The following is a 19243-nucleotide window of genomic DNA, read 5'->3' on the forward strand; positions in this document are numbered from 1 at the left end:
TGGCAGCTTGATGGCCCAGGAAGGAAACAAAAATGGGGACCTGGCTGCTTTACCCATGCTCTGGGAGGGTGGGGGGCAGCAGGACTGAACCTGAACAGAGGCCTTTTCTGAGGTCTTCAGTGCTGACATATAAGATCAGGAGGAACATCAAGTAATGCTTTGGATTGGTTCTGGGACATTAGGAGCTTCCGGGGCTGGAAACAGGTTGATGCCTCAGAACCCCAGACTCTGCTAGATCCCAACATGTGGAACTCACTTCAGTTCTGGGTCAACACCAGGGTTTGGCTCTCTGATAGGACAATCTGGATCTAGAAAATTTCCAGTGGTTTCATTGAGTCTGGAAATGAAAGACTCATTTATGGGCTGAACCAGAAGCCTGTGCCCAGACCGACGAAACTTTCCTTCCAGGGCCTAGAAAAGGTGAGTGCAAGACTTCATGCAGACCTGCCTTCAAGGGCAACAAGAAAAGGAGCCATAGTCAGGCAGGGCGCAGGGCTTTCCCGTTGTGAACCTACAAATTCCCAATGCTAGTATCTTAGGGACCTACTTGAGAAGGGCTGTGAGTAACAACACAGCAGCCAGCCAGTGGAGAGGCAAAAATAGATCCACAGGCCAGCAAACAGGATGTCTTCCTGCCTTTCTGGGGCCTAGCGGAAGGTGGGGGTGTGGGAGGGGTGATGGGCTTAGGGGGCAGAGTAAACAACTGCTTCCTCAAAAGGCCTGAGGCCTTAACGGGGTCACTGCCCATAGCCAAGGCTGGGAGGGTGGGTGGAAACTTTCCTGAAGCTGCTGGGAAGTCAAGGCCAGGAGGCGCAGGGGTGTGTGTGTGTGTGCTGGGGTTTCGGCGGGTGTGTGGATGGCAGCTGGCCCTCTCAACTACACTCCAGTTCCCTCACCTGGAAGTGGAAGATCCCTGCGTAGTTCTCGGTGAAACTCTGATCATGGGGTATGACTCGGAAAAGCAGGCGCTCATTCAGGGTCAGGCAAGCAATAGCTGCGAGAAACCAGCAGTCCCCTGCAGGCAAGCACAGGGCAGAGGTCACCTCCAGGAAAGAGAAAGACCGGATTCCAGCTGACATTTCTATGTCTCTGCCAAATGAGTTCTCTTAGTGTTCACTGTCCTGCTTCCAGAGGTGTCCACCCAGAGCAGCTGGCTAGCAGTCCCTGGACAATTTGGTCAGGGTAACTTCTGACTTTTGACTGGTTCGCCTGAAGGTTGTAGGCAATTCCTCCATCTGTAATATAAGCTCACTTCCTTTTTGGAGCTCAAGGAAGACAGAGCAGTAGTTCAACATTGGGTCATTCTTCCTAACACCTGTATGAAATCTTTGCAGTGGTAATAATGCATTTCCCCCTTCGGGGTGGAGCCTGGGCATCTGAGGACCACCGGCCAAGCCCCCTGGTACTGGAAGGAAAGTCTGTTAGGCAGATGCCTGGCAACCAGTTTATAGGTGGCATGAATATATTGCTCACAGTGGAAGGAGATGGGGACATTCTCTTATTCCCTGAACTTCCTTTCTGGCAGAGTATGGTATATAGTCATTTTTCTCTCTCTTTCTGTGTGTGTGTGTGTGTGTGTGTGTGTGAGAGAGAGAGAGAGAGAGAGAGAGAGAGAGTGAGCACCCAGGGGGCATGCCTGGTACACTGACAGTCACAGAGATGCGCTCTAGGGAGGCTGGTTTAAGTTCTGCAAGGCCCTTGTTTTGCTGTGTGGACGTGATGGCATCCTTGAGCTGGCAGAGGGGAGACCAAGAGCGGTCAGAAGCCCTCCTCCCCACCCTGTCCTGCTCCCCCGCAAGAAGAAGCAAGCCTCCCCTTTGAAACAGTTTCTCTTAGAAGGTCCAGACTATGAGCTCACCCAGGGCTCTATAGGCAGCCTTCTCCAAAGTGTAGGAACCCAGATACTGAAAACCTCTTCAACCTCTCTTTCTGGGGCCAAATAAGCCAAATTTGTTCCACTGGGTCTTGGATGCTCTTTCTCCTCAAGTTGTAAACTATATCTGTTGATGTTGTCTCCAACTCTGCCTCACAGAGCTTTCCTGCGGTCCACCCTGAAGAGACTACTTCAAGAAGAGCCAAGCTAACCACCGAGACAGAACACTGGACGTGCACACCCGTGACAACTGTCATCTGTGTGGAGACTCCTTTCATATGGAGTGCTGCTGGGGCAATTTCAACAAGAGTTTGGGTCACAGGTGCGCTTTCTGTGTGCAAACAGCTTCCATACAGATTCCAGGGATGTGCCTGGTGTGCAGACAGTTTCAGAGCACTCTTTTAAGGGAGTGGGTACAGTTAGAAGCAAGGCTTTTCTCTTGTGGAGGGAGGTGTGCAGATGGCCTTCAGACTCTCGGGAGGCCTATCTCCCATGACATGACAAAGAACTGATGAGGGATGTGGAAGGAACAGAAAGTAAATGAAGCCATCACCGGCACACAGATACATGGGCATGAAGTAGTGTTCTAAAAACCTTCTCTCGCAAATGCTTTAAGACCCAAACCAGATTACTGTCCCTTCACTTCCTGCAAAGGACCACACCTTTATTGTCCCTTTACTTCCGGTAAAGGGACCACACCTAATCACCCCTTGATTGTCTGGAAAATGACCAGTGACGCCAGGGGACTTGCCTACCTAGATCTCCTTGACAGATGTCAGTTCTGTTGGCTCCACCAATGATAAATCGTGGATTCTCACAAATTTCCTGTGAAACAGAAAAGAAATGACAGTAGTAGGAGCTATTGTTTAGTGAGGTCCATTATGTAAGGTCATACTGACATCCCACATCAGAACCATTGTGTATACCACTCAGATAAGCCCCCAGAAACAGCCTGTGAATTGGACTCCATCATTCTTATTTTTCAGATAAGGAAACCAGGACTCAGAGAGGTTAAGGAACTTGCCCAAGGATATACAGCTAGTCAGTGGTGGAAGCCAAAATCATGCCTCCTTTTCCCACTGTTTTACATTGTTCCCACACGCTGACATACAATCTGTGTAAGGATATACCTGGAGAGGGCAGTGTCAATACCACCTTATTTTTGGAAGGGACAACAGAAAGCAGGGCTGTTGCTTTTTCTTTCTTTCTTTCTTTTTTCTTCTATGCCAGGAAAATAAGTGCAGGAAGGAAAATGAAGACTTTCTTGTCAAGATGTGGTAACATAGCTATTTAGAGTCAGCATATATCCCAGGGTCTATAGGACTCAAGAGCTGGAGAGAGCAGAGTAAATTTGCTGTGGGCTTTGCAGGTCCCCTGGTCAATTGAGGGTACTTTTTTTTTTTTAAGTCATCACCACACCCAGTGTAGAGCCCAACTCAGGGCTTGAACTCACAACTCTGAGAGTTCTAGACCTGAGCTGAGATTAGTGCGCCCCAAAGGTACATTTCTTTACTCAAGCTAACCCAATAAGCACCAGGGCCCGCAGTTTCAGGTTACTACAGATTACGTGCAGTCCAGCAGCGGCCAACAGAGGGCGCTCTTGTCTCTCCTGCTATGTCTTAACGCTTTGTTTTTTAACTTGGAAATTCTTGAAATAATTGTAGATTCTTTGTTTTGGTTTTAACACCATTCCTCAGAGTTTGAAGAAATATTGCTATCTCTGTGACCCAGCCCTCCCTCTCTCTGTCTCTCCTTGGGTGTGTGCGCGTGTCTCTCTCCCCCCATGCCCGCCCCCATCATGACAACTCCATATACCCGAGTGAGGAAAGAGTTAAAGCTCCCTGTGCTGGGGGATCTCTCCCTCCTACTGGATGGAGTGTCTTGCTTATTAGATCACACCACGTGCACCTCCCATCTGAAACTTAAAGCAATGGAAGGATAAACCCTAAACAAGAATTCCTAAAAAGGTTACCTGTAGGGGGAAGGAGGGAATAAAGTGGTGGGAATAGTGATGAAACTAAAACTGAATATAACTGAAAAAAGTTTTGACTTAGGAACCGAGTAAATTTGTACATAATTAAAAGCCAAGCTGTGCCTGGCTAGCTCAGTCTGTAGAGCGTTGCTATTCTTTCTCAGGGTGGTGACTTCAAGCCCCATGTTGGGCATGGAGCCCTACTTAAAAAAAAAAAACTAAAAAATTAAAAGCAAAAATTGAAGGAAAGGAAATTTAAACAACAACAACAACAAAAAAAAAAAAAAAAAAACAGTGTAAAAGCTAAAAGCAAACTGAAGCAAAGGAGCCTAAGTGCATATCAAGTTGGTGACATAACCTTGCACATAAAAAGAATTCTTTCAAGTGACTTAAAATATAGTATTTGACTCTTTACTCCTCTTGGGATATATCCTAATGTCAAAAACCCAAGCCATAAAGAAATATGAGTCATAAGAAATAATAACAATAATGTCATTATTTCAAAACTTTGACATGTATGCTATATGATAGATAAGAATTTATATTAATATCATTAGGTACCAAGATTGTTTTTTACCATAAGAGAAAATATGTAATATTAAATAATTTAAGTAACAATTCTGCAATGTTAGAGTTGAATTAGATATATAAATATAACTCATGATGTATTTTTCCCCTAAGAAAATATTTCCTATCTCTCTGCATTAAAAAACTAAACAACCCCCCACCAAAACCCCCCCCCCCCCAAAATTAGAAGCAGTAACTATCTGGTAATAAAGAGAACATCAGGTCCAGATTGGGGGGGGGGCGGTTGTTGTTGTTTTTAAGATTTTGTTAATATTTTTTAAGTAGTCTCCTTGCCCAGTGTGGGGGTAGATCCCACAACCTTGAGATCAGGAGTCACATGCTTTACTGACCCTGACTGAGCCAGGTTCCCCAAGACTGTGGTTTTTAAAAACCATTTCCCACAAAGAAAAGGTAAAACTCATTATTCCAGACAAGACTCCTTCCTCTCTCTCTCCCTTTTTTTTTTTTTTTTTTTTTTTAACATTTTATGTACTTGAGAGAAAGCGTGCCCATGCGGTGGGGTTGGGGAGGGGTTGAGGAAGAAGGAGAAGCAGATACCCCACTGAGCCGGGAGTCAGAGGTTTGACAAGATCCCAAGATCCAGTGATCATGACCTGAGGCAGATACTTAACCAACGAGTCGCCCAGGTGCCCCAAACCTCCTTCCTCTTTAAAAGAAGCCAAGTAAGGTATAGCGGACATGTTTTTTGGTCTCCCCAGTATTTTGCTTCCTTGGAAAATAACCCCTTCTTCCAGGATTGTACCTCACCTTTTCACTGGGGAACAGGTCCACGGTCAAATGGCCCTTCTGGTGAGCTTTTCCCTTCACCCAGCTCTAGCCAAATAGTCGGGGCAATTAGTGAATGAGAGAGAACTGGGTCAGGGATGGGCACGTGATCAAATCTGGGCCAATCAGGTAGCCTAAGGCTTTTGTTATAAGGATAGAGGAAAAAAAATACAGTGGGCCATTGATCTACCCTGAGATGGGAGGCACTGGACCCTGCACAATCAAAAATCCACATATCACTTTTGACTCCCTAAAAGCTTAATACTAGTAGCCTACTTTTGATTGGAAGCCTTACCAATAAACTAAACAGTCGCTTATTAAACACATATTTTGTATATTATATGTATTCTGTACTGTATTCTTACAATAACATAAGACAAGATGAAAATATTAAGAATATCATAAGGGAGAGAAAATACATTTAAAGTGCTGTACTGGATTTATATATTTTTTAAAAATCCGTGTATAAGAGGACCTATGCGTTTTAAACAAGGGTCAACTGTACATTCTTCTGCTAGAGTTGCTAAACTGATAGAATGTCAGCCTGAAGCTGCCAAGTGGCACATCTGCCCCTTGCAAAGTTAGTCTGCTTGAGCATAAAGCCAGCTCAGAGGGAACAGATGGGAATAGGGGGAGAGGAAGGAGGTGATGATGGATAGATAAACAAATGATAGATCTACAGATAGACACTATTAGGGACTATGTCTTTTTTTTTTTTTTTTTTAAGATTTTATTTATTTATTTGACAGAGAGAGAGATCACAAGTAGACAGAGAGGCAGGCATAGAGAGAGAGGGAAGCAGGCTTCTTGCTGAGCAGAGAGCCCAATGTGAGGCTCGATCCCAGGACTCTGAGATCATGACCCAAGCCGAAGGCAGCGGCCTAACCCACTGAGCCACCCAGGCGCCCCAGGGACTATGTCTTGATGATACGGTTTGAGGGCTGGATTTAGGTGTGTCTGAATCCAACATCACCCTTGAACATTCAAATTCTATGAGTTTTTTTTTTTCTCTTTGGTTTAAGCTATCTTGGGCCTCTCCCACTTGCCAGCTGAAACCCTTGACTACTGGATGTTCTGCCCCGTTATAAGGATTGTATTACATAGTGACTCAAACACAAGACTTATAGCTATATTTTTTAGTTGTTACAGGTACAGCTTCTTCTCCTTGGGACTATGCATTCAGATGCTGGTTTCACCAATTCCAGGACTGGCTACTTGAAAAGGTAGCAGCAACTACTAATTACTCTGGTCATTCATTATCTGTTTGGAGGTCCAGGTATCGGAAGGGAGTTACCTTTTTTTACAGTAGTAGATTCCCCAATATACCACATTTACCTTCAACACTACCTTAGCTATGGTTCACCAAACATGAATTGAGCCCCTAAGTATGCACAGAGCTGGGGGAATTGATACAATACAAATGAGAGATCATCCAGCCTGCCCTCCGGGGAAACCCACAGCCTAGGGGCTCTTAACTGTTTGTCCTCATAAAAGATGTCTGTTCTGTGAGGGTCAGTTGCCAAGCTTACTGAAGTTTAATTTATAAACAAGCTTTGGTTTGGCTAAATACCCTCTCCCTACCACCTACTTCTTCCTCTCTCCTTACTTAAAAACACTGCATAAATATCCCCCAGAAGGTCTAAGACCTGCCTGTGTTGGCTGATAAGAACAAAGGTAAATTATCCCAGCTCTGTTATTTTAGCTTCTGGACCAAAGATTTCTAGCTCTTCTTTTGGTTATAATTTAGCCTGGAGACTGGATCTGTCAATGATGGAATCCCAGCAATGAACAACAGATGACCATTTCCTCAATCCTTGGGTACCATGGTTCGCACAGTGACTCCAAATGTTTATTGTTTACCTCCATTGGTAAAATATTTTGAACATGCAACCCTATGTAAGTATTCTTACTGGTTTTAAGTTATATATGTGTATATTGGTTGTCCTAACATATACTGTGCATTATAAAATAAATAGAAACATACACTTAAAAAGGTGGGGTAAAATAGGTATATGTGGACTTCTGGTTTAGTTCCAACATGTGAAGAGCTTGGAAGTCATTGCTCTCGTCCCCACCACAAGAAAAAGCTGAACAAACTGAAAATCAGCATCTTTGCTTGGACTCATCAGAGAACTGAGATTGTCCACTTGTGTCCATATTGCAGGGCAATCCCCCACCCTGCAATATGGACACAAGTAAAACTACAAATGTACAGCTGAGGTGTGCTTATCTAGAGCAGAAGCTGCTGAAGCCATAAAGTGATGGTAACACTTAACAGGTATTTTGGTTAATTTCTGGAGGCTGAGTGTGAACTAGCATGAGAGTGAGAAACTTCTTGAGGTCAAACTTGGAACAGTCCTCCTCACCTCCCACCCACACATTCATGGTTTTTACTGCCAAAAATCCCATCCCACCAAGTTCTCATGGTGAAGGTCTATGAAAGATCCCCCTCTTTTCCAGAGTCTTATCTAAGTTGGGGGAAGGACACTGAGTCCCTTCCAGCCCCCTCTAGCCTTCCTTTCTCACCTAAGAAGGGGTGGGTGGGAAGAATGCTATAGAGTGGGGAAATGTGTATGAAGGTCACATAGGCCCATTCAAAGATGGAGATTTAGTCATTAGATTATGGAACACTTCCCCTCCCCCCTTAACACCCCATCAACAGGGCTTCATTGTAATAACAACCACTTAGAGCTGAAGACCTTCAAGGTGCAAACACTGATGGGGAGGACTTAGGAAAGCCCAAAGGCAAGAGAAGGGTGAGGCGAGGGGCAAAACAAAAATACTAGAGGAATTTGAAGATCTGGTCCCTACAGATATTGGAGGCATTAAACACCACACAGCAACTAGTCAGCCTAACATAAATCTTCACACCAAAGGCTTCTCCATCCCATTTCTTACTACTGCACACAACTTGTCTGGCTTTCAGCAAAAACTGCAAAGGATGCCAAAAGGCAAACAAAAATAGCCTAAAGAGAGAAAGCAGAACTAGGGTAGGATATGACACAGATGTTCAAAATCACCAGGCAGGAATCATTATTATAATAACCATGATGAGTATGTCAAGGAGTCTAATGGAAAAAGTAGATAATGTGCAAGAAAAGATGGGTTAATATAAGCAGAGAGATGGAAACACGAAGAAAGAATCAAAAGGAAATGATGTAAATAAAAACCACTATAACATATATTTCATTGGCTCATCCACAAACTGGGTAAAGACAAGGGGGAAAAAGCAGTAAGACTGAAGGCGAGACAAGAGGAACATCCCAAAGTTAATGCAAAGGGAAAGATAATGGAAAATCCCAAAGCCCCAAAACCCGAAGCAGAACATTCAAAAAAACTGTGGGATAATTTCAAAAGGTGCAACACATGCGTAACCAAATACTAGAGGAAAAGAAAGAGCAGAAGAAATACCTGAAGTAACAGTGGCCAAGAACTTTACAAAATTGATGACAGATACCAAACCACAGATTCAGGAAGCTCAAGGAACATCAAAGGGTGTAAATGCCACCAAAATACAACAACATAAAACTGTACTTAGGCATATTGTATTCAAACTGCAGATAATCAGAGACCAAAAAACTGTTGTAAGAAGCCAAGAGGGGAAAAATACCTTTCCTATAGAGGAACAAAGATAATAATTACAGCAGACATCTCTTCATAAGCCATGCACAGAAGAAAGACTGGATTGAAAATAATTAACTAATTAATTATTAAGTAAGCTCCACACTGGGGCTTGAACCCCTGATCCTGAGATCAAGATCTGAGTTGAAATCAGGAGTAGGATGCTTAACTGACCAAGCCACCCAGCTGACCCTGGACTGAAATATTTAAATTGGTGAAAGAAAAATCTAACAAACTTGAATTCTATATGTAAGAAATTATCTTTCAAAACTGAGGGAGAGGAGCACCTGGGTGGCTCAGTGGGTTAAGCCTCTGCCTTCGGCTCAGGTCATGATCTCAGGGTCCTGGGATCGAGCCTCACATCGGGCTCTCTGCTCAGTGGGGAGCCTGCTTCCTCCTCTCTCTCTGCCTGCCTCTCTGCCTACTTGTGCTCTCTGTCAAATAAGTAATTAAAATATTTTTAAAAAACTGAAGGAGAAATAAATACTTTCTCAGACAAGCAAAACCGGAGAGAATTCATTGCCAGTGGACTTGTCTTTAAAGACATGTTAAAAGAAGTGCTTCAGAGAGGAGGAAAATGATAGAGGTGAGAAACGTGGACCTACATAAAGAAAGGAAGAAAGAGCTCAGAGAAGGAATAAATGAAGGTAGAATAAAACTAGTATTTTTCTTATTCTTAATCTAAAGATAACTTTATTTAAAGTAATAATAATAACAACAACAGTGTGTTGAGTAATGATAGTGTATGCATAGGCGAAACGAATGAAGGGAAGCCAGGGAGGAGCTGGGCATTTTCTATGATCAAGTGTTAGACTGCATATATAATGGCATAGTGTTATTTGAAGGTGGAATTAGATTAGTTGTACATGTATATTGGAAACTATAGCATAACCGTTAACATTAAAACAAGTATAATTGATACACTTAAGAGATGGGATAAAATGGAATCATGTAGAATATTAAATTACTAAAAAAGCAGAAGAGGGGGGAGAGGAGAAGCAAAGAACAATGGTAACAAATAGAAAACAGTTGCAAGCATGGTAGATAGGAATCTAGCTGTATCATAATCACTTAAATATGAATGGTCTAAATCCGCCAATGAAAAGATAGAGATTGTGAATGTGGATAGAAAAGAGACCTGTCTGTATGTTGTCTACAAGAGACTCCCTTTAAGTGTAAAGCCTTGGGCAGCTAGAGAAGGATATGCTATGCTAGCACTCATCAAAGGGAAACTGGAGTAGCTGTATTAATTTCAGATGAAGCCGACTTCATAGCGAAGAATATTAGAGATAAAGAGGTGTATCACATAATGAGAAAGGAAGCAATTCTCCAAGAAAACACATAATCCTAAATGTGGGTGCATCACATTGCTTTGTGAGAAGTCTGGCCAATCAGCATGGACCTTCCTGCTTAAACAGAAGCGGTGCATCCCTAAGGAGACAGCCTCAGGCGCAAGGTTCACAAGGCAACTCCAGCCTCCCACAACCTCTTGTTTCTTAACGGTTCACCACCTTCCATGGAACTCTCCTTGAACTGTGAGCCTCAGGGCTCGTAGCCACTCCACTTTCCCCTCCCCAGAACACCTACTCTCAAGAAGACATGATTATCAATTAATGCTTACTATTTTACTATGCATTAAAGCCAACGTGTTAGCTCTCTTAAAAATATGCACAGGCTCCAAGACCTCTAGACCGTTAGAGTAACCTCTTGTTCGGGAATAGAAAATAACATGTCCAGTTTCAGGAGGAAGCAGGAAAGCATTCTAGGGGCACATGGGTCAGAGAACCTTGATGAACCCCTCACTCAGGTAGAGAACCCACGGCTTCAAGGCTCTGGACCACCTGATCTCCTGTCCCCAAGAACTGAGTCCTGAAGCCCCAACCCTCCCATCCCTACCTTTGGCCTTTTCCAGGTGATGGCCTTCATCTTGGTTTTCTGGCTCAGCTCATGGGAGCCCAGGGCCTGAACCCCTGCTGGGAACACACGGTCTTCAAAGAGGCACTTCTGAGCTAGGCACCGTCGTCTGAGAACCAGGAAATCCTGCCCCTCAAACTTGAGGGGCTGTGTGACAGTGCCCTCTCCATTTCTCCTGTCCCGCTCCCTGATCACGCGGTCACAGAAGAACCCTGGCAGCAGGTAGGGCATGGTGACCGCTCAGGGAGTAGAGCTAGGCCTTCGATGTGGCCTCTCTCCCCCTGCACCCTCCGTCCAGGCCTAATCCTCCCGTGAATGGGCCGAAGCCTATATAGCTCCTCCACCCTCAGCAGCGCGATGCAAATGAACACAGCCCAGAGAAAGGCCGTGGTCAGAGTCAGCAGCTTTGGCTGGAGGCCCCTGAGCCCACGGTCAAGGGGCAACACCATGCCAGTGAGAGAGGGAGCCAGCAAAGGGAGTGAGAGAGCCAGGGACAGCCCCAGGACAGGCCACAATGGCTTGGAGACCTGTAGGCTACTTCCACCAGCCTTGCTGGGATTCTTTCTTTAAAAAGAAAAAATATAATTACCAAGAGGCTTACCCTGCCTCAGCAAAAGGCATTCATGCCTTTGACACGGCGGCCAATGGGATATAGCATGGGGCCTTCGAAACATGCTGTATACACTAATCGTATACAGGCTGCTGAATGCATAGAAGGAATCTGCTCCAAGCCATTGTCTGAGGTTAATGAAGCCTTCATTCTCCTGATGTCCCTGCCCCATCCCCCCAAAGACCTTGACTAGCCATTCAGAGACTCTAATCTGTGGAGGGTGGGTAACTCAACTTCAAACGCAAGTCCCTGTTGGAGCGGGCCCCGTGGCAACAAGCAAGCTTCCACGGCTACAAGCTCAGGACCTTTGAGGCAGAAAACGTGGTTGGGGAGGGAAGGCTTCATGTGCGTCAGAATTACATTCATAAGAAAGCCCAGCTTTTTCAACGTTTTACCGTGCTTAGATGGAGAGCTCGAATAAAAGCTGGGAGGCAATGCGGGGGGACATTGGGGCCTGGCAGTCTCTCTTTAGGGGGATGCTGGCCCTGTCCTGTCACTGACTCCTACCAGCCCACACCAACCCTGGGCTGGGTGGTCTTTGGACGACCTGCATTGGAATCACCTGGGATGCCTGCTTATTTTATTTATTTATTTATTTATTTATTTATTTATTATTATTTTTTAAAGATTTTATTTATTTACTTGACAGAGAGAGAGAGATTACAAATAGGCAGAGAGACGGACAGAGAGAGAGATGAGGAGAAGCAGGCTCCCTGCTGAGCAGAGAGCCCCATGTGGGACCCGATCCCAGGCCCCTGGGATCATGACCTGAGCCAAAGGCAGAGGTTTAACACACTGAGCCACCCAGGCGCCCCTATTATTTTGTTTTTTAAAGATTTTTATTTATTTATTTGACAGAGAGAAATCACAAGTAGATGGAGAGGCAGGCAGAGAGAGAGAGGGAAGCAGGCTCCCTGCTGAGCAGAGAGCCTGATGCGGGACTCGATCCCAGGACCCTGAGATCATGACCTGAGCCGAAGGCAACGGCTTAACCCACTGAGCCACCCAGGCACCCCAGGGATGCCTGTTTAAAATGCAGATTCTCAGGCTTCACCCTGGACCCAAGGATTCAAATATTCTTGGTAGGGGTCTGGGATTCTTCAGTTTGAAGAAGGATCCCAGGAGATTCTTACATCCACTGGGGTTTGATCCATGACATTAGCATTACAGAGTAGCATAATAGCTCAATGTAATTTTGGGGTCAGTTCTTTTAAGAAATAAGCATATTTTTATTACATTTATATAAGAACAAAGTTTTTTAAAAAAATCGAACAATACAAAAGGTACATAGAGGAATAGCAGTCTCTTGCCCTGTAAATCCCTCTCCTCAGAGACAGCTGCTTTTAATTCTTTTTTCTTTTAAGATTTCATTTATTTATTTATTTATTTAGAGAGCGAGAGTCGGGGGAGGGGCAGAGAGAGACTCTTTTTTTTTTTTTTTTTTTTAAATTTATTTTTTATTTATTTTCAGCACAACAGTATTCATTATTTTGCACCACACCCAGTGCTCCATGCAATCCGTGCCCTCTACGGTTCCCCCGTTGGTTCCCCCAACCTCCCACCCCCCCTCTTCAAAACCCTCAGATTGGTTTTCAGAGTCCACAGTCTCTCATGGTTCACCTCCCCTTCCAATTTCCCCCAACTCCCTTCTCCTCTCTATCTCCCATGTCCTCCATGCTATTTGTTATGCTCCACAAATAAGTGAAACCATATGATAATTGACTCCAGAGAGAGACTCTTAAGCAGACTGTGCTGAGTGTGGAGCCTGACTTGGGGCTTGATCTTATGACCCTGAGCCAAAATCAGGAGTCAGACGCTTAACCGACTGAGCCACCAAGGCACCCCCACTTTTAATTCTTTAAGCAATATTTCTGGTATTTACCTCTATATTTCTAAATAATATCTTTTTTTTTTAAAGATTTTATTTATTTATTTGACAGAGATCACAAGTAGGCAGAGAGGCAGGCAGAGAGGAGGGGGAAGCAGGTTCCCTGCTGAGCAGAGAGCCCAATGTGGGGCTCCATCCCAGGACCCTGGGATCATGACCTGAGCCAAAGGCAGAGGCCTTAACCTACTGAGCCACCCAGGTGCCCCCTAAATAATATCTTTATATTATTGCTTTTAATTTATTGTTATTATTTTTTGAGTCCAGTCTTTTTTTTTATTAAAAGATTTTATTTATTTATTTGACAGAGATCACATTATTTTGACAGAGATCATGAGTAGGCAGAGGGGCAGGCAGAGAGAGAGGGGGGAAGCAGGCTCCCTGCTGCTGGATGCAGGGCTCAACCCCAGGACCCTGAGACCACGACCTGAGCTAAAGGCAGGTCTTTACCCACTGAGCCACCCAGGTGCCCCTAAGATTCAGGCTTTCATCATGGCTCCCTCTTTACTTTTTTAAAAAAAGATTTCTTTATTTACTTATTTATTTGAGAGGGTGGGGGCATGAGCACAGTGGGGAGGGGCTGAGGGAGAGAGAGAGAGTCCCCAGCAGACTCTAGGCTGAGCACAGAGCCTGATGTGGGACTTGATCTCAGAATCCTGAGATCACTGCCCAAGTCAAAACCAGGAGTTGGAGACCCAACTGACTGAGCAACACAGGTGGTCTTAATTTATTATTTTTAGAAACTATCTGCAGCTTTCCTATTCTGACAAATGAGATTTAGTTTTCTCACATTATGCTTTGCCCACCATCTTCCCAAAATAGTTATGCCATAAATTTTGGTTAAATTAGAATTCAGTATTTACTTGAGTATGATTAGTTGCCTATTCACTTTTTAGCTAAGTGCTATGCTGTATTACATTTCCTTTCTGTAGAAATTTTTTTTCTCTTATTCTTTATAATTCTTTGATTTTCTATGTATTTATCAATGCTTTCCCTCAGCAGCAGTTTCTCCAAATACTTAAACTCATCAGATAACCTAGTGATTCCACTGTTCTCCTGCTAAGGCCTTCCTTTGCAGCTTCATTCTCCCGTACAGCCTGGACTGGCTGCTCTCCAGGTTAGGAGAGGTGACCTGGGACTGACTGTCCCTTTCTGGGTGGAATTCCATTTCCTGGAACTTGACTCTTCCTTAGTTTACTCCTTGATTGAATTGGCAAACAACTTGGAGCTTCCTAAGAAAGTATGGATGGGAGGTACATCACCTGAGTCTTTGCCCAGCTAACTCTGATTTCCACTCTTTTTATATATATGATTTTTAATTTTTTTACTAACATATAATGTATTATTAGCCCCAGGAGTTGAGGTCTGTGAATCACCAGGTTTACACACTTCACAGCACTCACCACAGCACACACCTTTCCCAACATCCATAACCCAACCATCCTCTCCCTACCTCCCTACCCCCTCCCCTGTAACCCTCAGTTTGTTTTGTGAGATTAAGAGTCTCTCACGGGGGGTGCCTGGGTGGCTCAGTGGGTTAAGCCGCTGCCTTCGGCTCAGGTCATGATCCCGGGGTCCTGGGATTGAGTCCCACATCGGGCACTCTGCTCAGCAGGGAGCCTGCTTCCTCCTCTCTCTCTGCCTGCCTCTTTGCCTACTTGTGATCTCTCTCTGTCAAATAAATAAATAAAATCTTTAAAAAAAAAAAAAAAAAAGAAACTCTCACGGTTTGTCTCCCTCCCCATCCCATCTTGTTTCATTTATTGCTTTTCTACCTCCCAAAACGTTGCCTCTCAACTTCCTCCTATCAGGGAGATCACATGATAATTGTATCTCTGATAGACTTATTTTGCTCAGCATAATACCCTCTAGTTCCATCTGAATTCTACTTTTGCGCGTGATTGAGAATTTGGCTAGGTACTTTTAAGTTGAAAAGCATTTTCCAGAATTTTTATGGGATGGTCATTGCTTCTAGCATATGGTGTTGTTGAGAAATATGGTATAACCTGATGAGCATTCCTTTGCATGTGATCTATCATTTCCCTCTGAAAGCTTTAAGGGTTTTCTATACTTCTCTCCTATTCCTCCTTCCACCAGTTCCAAAAGCCACATCTATGTGCTTTGATATGAGTTTATTTTTTAAATTCTTTGTGCTGAGCACTCGGTGACTCCTTTCAATATGGAGACTTTTGGTCTCAGTTCCAGAATATTTTTATATTATTCCTTTTCATTTCTCTCCCTTTCAATTCTTTCTCTTTCTTTCCTTCCTTCCTTCCTTCCTTTTTCCTTTCTTTTTTTTTGAAACTTCTAAAAATCAGATCTTAAATGTCCTCTAATTTTATTGTATTTTCCTAATTTGGTTTGTTCTACATCCTAGATTTCCTTGATTTTATATTTTAACCCTGCTATTAAAACTTTAAATTTCAACTCTCATAGTTTTCTACAGTATATTATTTATATTATATATTTATATAATGAAAAGTTTCAGAACTACAGAAAAGTTTAAAGAACAAACATCCACATAGTTTACATTTAGATTCAATAATTGTTAACATTTTGTCATCTTTGTTTTACCTATCTATATATGTATATATAGATCTTCTTTTTTCTTTTTTTCTTTTTTTTTTTTTTTTTGCCTAACTATTTGGAAAAATGTTGACAGTATCATGACACTTCACACCTAAATACTTGGAAGCATATATAGGATACAGCAGGCATCTCCTAAGGACAAGAGCACTTTCTTACTGACTGTAATGCCCTTATCACTAAGAAAATTAACTATGATTCTCTAATATTATCCAAGATCTATATCCATATGCTAATTTCTTCCGTTGTTCCCCAAATCTTTTATAGCTTCCTTTAAAAAAAGATTTTATGTATTTTTTTGAGAGAATGAGAAAGAGAGAGCATAGCAGGGGTGAGGGGAGGGGCAGAGGGAGAAGCAGACTTCCCACTGAACAAGGAGTCACACATGGGACTCCATCCTAAGACTCCTGAAATCACCACCTGAGCGAAAGGCAGATACTTAACTAACTGAGCCACCCAGGCATCCCTATAGCTGCTTTTATTTGAACTAGAATCCAATTAGTTTCACACATTGAAATTTAATAATTTAATAATCAGATTGGAGGTGCCTGGGTGGCTCAGTCAGTTAAGCATCTGCCTTCAGCTCAGGTCAAGATTCCAAGGTCCTGGGATGGAGCTCCATGTCAGGCTCTCCACTCAGCAGGGAGTCTGCTTCTCCCTCTGCTCCTCCCCTCACCCCTGCTCATGCTCTTTCTCTCTCATTCTGTCAAATAAATGCATAAAATATTTTTTAAAAAATTGTAATATTTTCTATTTTTAAGGTTGTAAATCAATACAGAACTCAAATTATGCAGAACAATAGCAGATGAATTGGTAGAGGAGTAATTGGAGTCAAAGTGCCTCGTGGTCCTCACACTGTTTGAGGAAAATAAAGCTTTTGATCAATTTCAGGCCTTGTCAAGATGAAATTTATGTTAATATTTAGGGCAACCACTGAAAAAAACAGAAATAGTCAATAACTTCTGAACTTGTAGAAAGAAAAGAAAACAATAAAACACGTTTACATTTTTCAGGGGAGGGGGACAGGAATAGGGAGAGAGAGACTCTTAAGTGGGCTCCACACCCAGCATGGAGCTTGACCTGAAGCTTGATCTCATAACTTTGAGATCTTGACCTGAGCCAAAATCAAGAGTTAGACCCAGGGACACCTGGATGGCTCAGTCATTAAGCATCTGCCTTTAGGTTAGGTCAGGGCATGATCGCAGGGTCCTGGAATCAAGTCCTGTATCAGGCTCCTTGCTCAGCTGGGAGCCTGCTTCTCCCTCTGCCAGCCATTCCCCCTGCTTGTGCTCTCTCTCTGGCAAATAAACAAATAATAAAATCTGTTAAAAAAAAAAAAAGAGTTGGAGACTTATCTGATTGAGCCACCCAGGCTCCTGGAGAAAACACCTTTAATACATTTTTTAAAAGGCAGAGAGAGGAAAAATGAACATTTAAAGAAGCACTATCAACAGAAAGGTTATGGTTAAGATGATAGAAATAAATCCAATATATATCAATGTTCATAATCAGTTTAAATGGACTAAAGCCTTCAGTTAAAAGACAAAGGTTTTTAGATTGGAAATTTTTTTTTTTAAACTCTAAGCAGTTTATAGGAAACACAACCAAGATATGAGGTCACGGAAATCTATAGCAGGTCTATTCAACAGTGAAACACTAGCATTGACTGGAATTCTGTTATTTCCTTTATTATTATTATTTTAAAGATTTTATTTATTTATTTGACAGAGAGAGACCACAAGTAGGCAGAGAGGCAGGCAGAGATAGAGAGGAGGAAGCAGGCTCCCTGCTGAGCAGAGAGCCCGATGCGGGACTCGATCCCAGGACCCTGAGATCATGACCTGAGCCGAAGGCAGTGGCTTAACCCACTGAGCCACCCAGGCGCCCCTCCTTTATTATTTAAATAAATTTAAAGTAACCAATTCTGTTATCTCCTTTATTATTAACATGATGCTGGAGAGTTTAGCCAGTGCAGTAAAACAAGAATTAGGTTGCTGAATACAGTTGTGCATAATGTACTGGGTCACCCTGCCATGACTTACAAATGGCCTAACTATACAGAAACAGAACTTACAGACAAATAACTTGGGATCTACAGTTAAATTGTTAGAATTACTAGGAGTTTAGCAAATATACTGGATATAAACAAATGCATGTTTATGTCTGAGAAATTGAGTACATTTTTAAAGAAAGAAGCCCTTTTTTTTTTTTTTAAGATTTTATTTATTTATTTGACAGACAGAGATCACAAGTAGGCAGAGAGGCAGGCAGAGAGAGAGAGAGAGAGAGAAGCAGGCTTCCTGCGGAGCAGAGAGCCCGATGCGGGGCTCGATCCCAGGACCCTGAGATCATGACCCGAGCCGAAGGCAGCAGCCCAAACCACTGAGCCACCCAGGCGCCCCAAGAAAGAAGCCCTTTCTAAAAACAACAAAAATAAAAGATGTTTAGGAAGAAATCTGACAAAGGATGTTCAAGAAGTTTACGGAGAAATTATCAAAGAACTTGATTAAAAGGTACTGAAGGAGGGGTACATGGGTGGCTCAGTCAGCTGAACATCTACCTTCGGGTTGGGTCATGATCTTGGGGTCCTAGGATAGAGCCCCACATCAGACTCCCTGCTTAGTGGGAAGCCTGTTTCTCCCTCTGCCTGCCACTCATGTTTCTCTGTCTCTCTCTGTCAAATAAATAAATGATATCATTTTTTAAAAGATACTAAAGGAGACCCAATTAAATGGAGAGACATCCCTTTTTCATCCATAGGAAGACTAAATATTGTCAAACGCATTTTTTCCAGGTTGATTCAGTGCAATCTCAGTAAAAGTCCCCTCAGGAATTTTTGTAGAACTCAACACCCTGATTCTAAAATTTAAGTGGAAAGGCAAAGAGCCAGATAGGGTTAAAACAATACTGAAAAGGAAAAACAAGTTGGGTGTATTTGCTCTACTGCAAGACTTATTGGCACAAGGTGTGGAGCTGGTACAAAGATCAATAAACACAAGTAGAACATGGTAGAGAGCACAGAAACAGAACTACACATTGTTAGACATTTAATCTGTTTAAAAAAGGATTTTGCAGAATAGCAGAGAAAGGATTTGAAGAAAAAAAAAAGTTGTGCTGGGAATTTTAATCATCCACATGGAAAAACAACAAAATATGATCCCTGTCTTATATAAGAAAAATCATTTCTAGATAGATGATAGACCCAAATATAAAGGCAGAAAAATTGTTTCTAAATGATAATAAAGAAGAATGACTTTGGTTTAGGAAAATTTTTAAAAATTTTAAAAATTTTAATTTTAATTTTTTTGAGAGAGAGACAGAGCATGTCTGCAAGCAAGCAGGGATAGGGGTGGAGGGGCAGAGGGAGCAGGAAAGAGAGAATCTTGAGTAGGCTCCACACCCAAGGTGAACCCAGTGTAGGCCTTGATC

General features: G+C 42.8%; 1 protein-coding gene and 1 long non-coding RNA gene across 6 annotated transcripts in view; one reads left to right on the forward strand and one right to left on the reverse strand.

Moving 5' to 3' along the window:
• CAPN3 (calpain 3) overlaps positions 1 to 19243 on the reverse strand; it is a 51110-nt gene that overhangs the window by 21551 nt on the left and 10316 nt on the right. For 4 of the 5 annotated variants that reach the window (XM_082735455.1, XM_082735457.1, XM_082735456.1 and 1 more), the window contains exons 2-3: positions 2629 to 2698; positions 897 to 1015 (exon numbers count right to left, since the gene is read on the reverse strand). In XM_082735455.1, the coding sequence (XP_082591581.1) occupies positions 897 to 1015; positions 2629 to 2698 (189 nt within the window). Of the gene's footprint in view, positions 1 to 896; positions 1016 to 2628; positions 2699 to 10715; positions 11074 to 19243 lie in introns of those variants that run through there. The other variant, XM_082735460.1, reaches the window with a different exon arrangement.
• On the forward strand, positions 311 to 6402 carry LOC309867109. The gene is made up of 3 exons (XR_014312980.1): positions 311 to 420; positions 2033 to 2195; positions 6339 to 6402. It is a non-coding gene; the product is annotated as an uncharacterized lncRNA (long non-coding RNA).

Source organism: Mustela nivalis (assembly GCF_964662115.1).
Source record: "Mustela nivalis genome assembly, chromosome: 6".
Lineage (NCBI taxonomy): Eukaryota > Metazoa > Chordata > Mammalia > Carnivora > Mustelidae > Mustela > Mustela nivalis.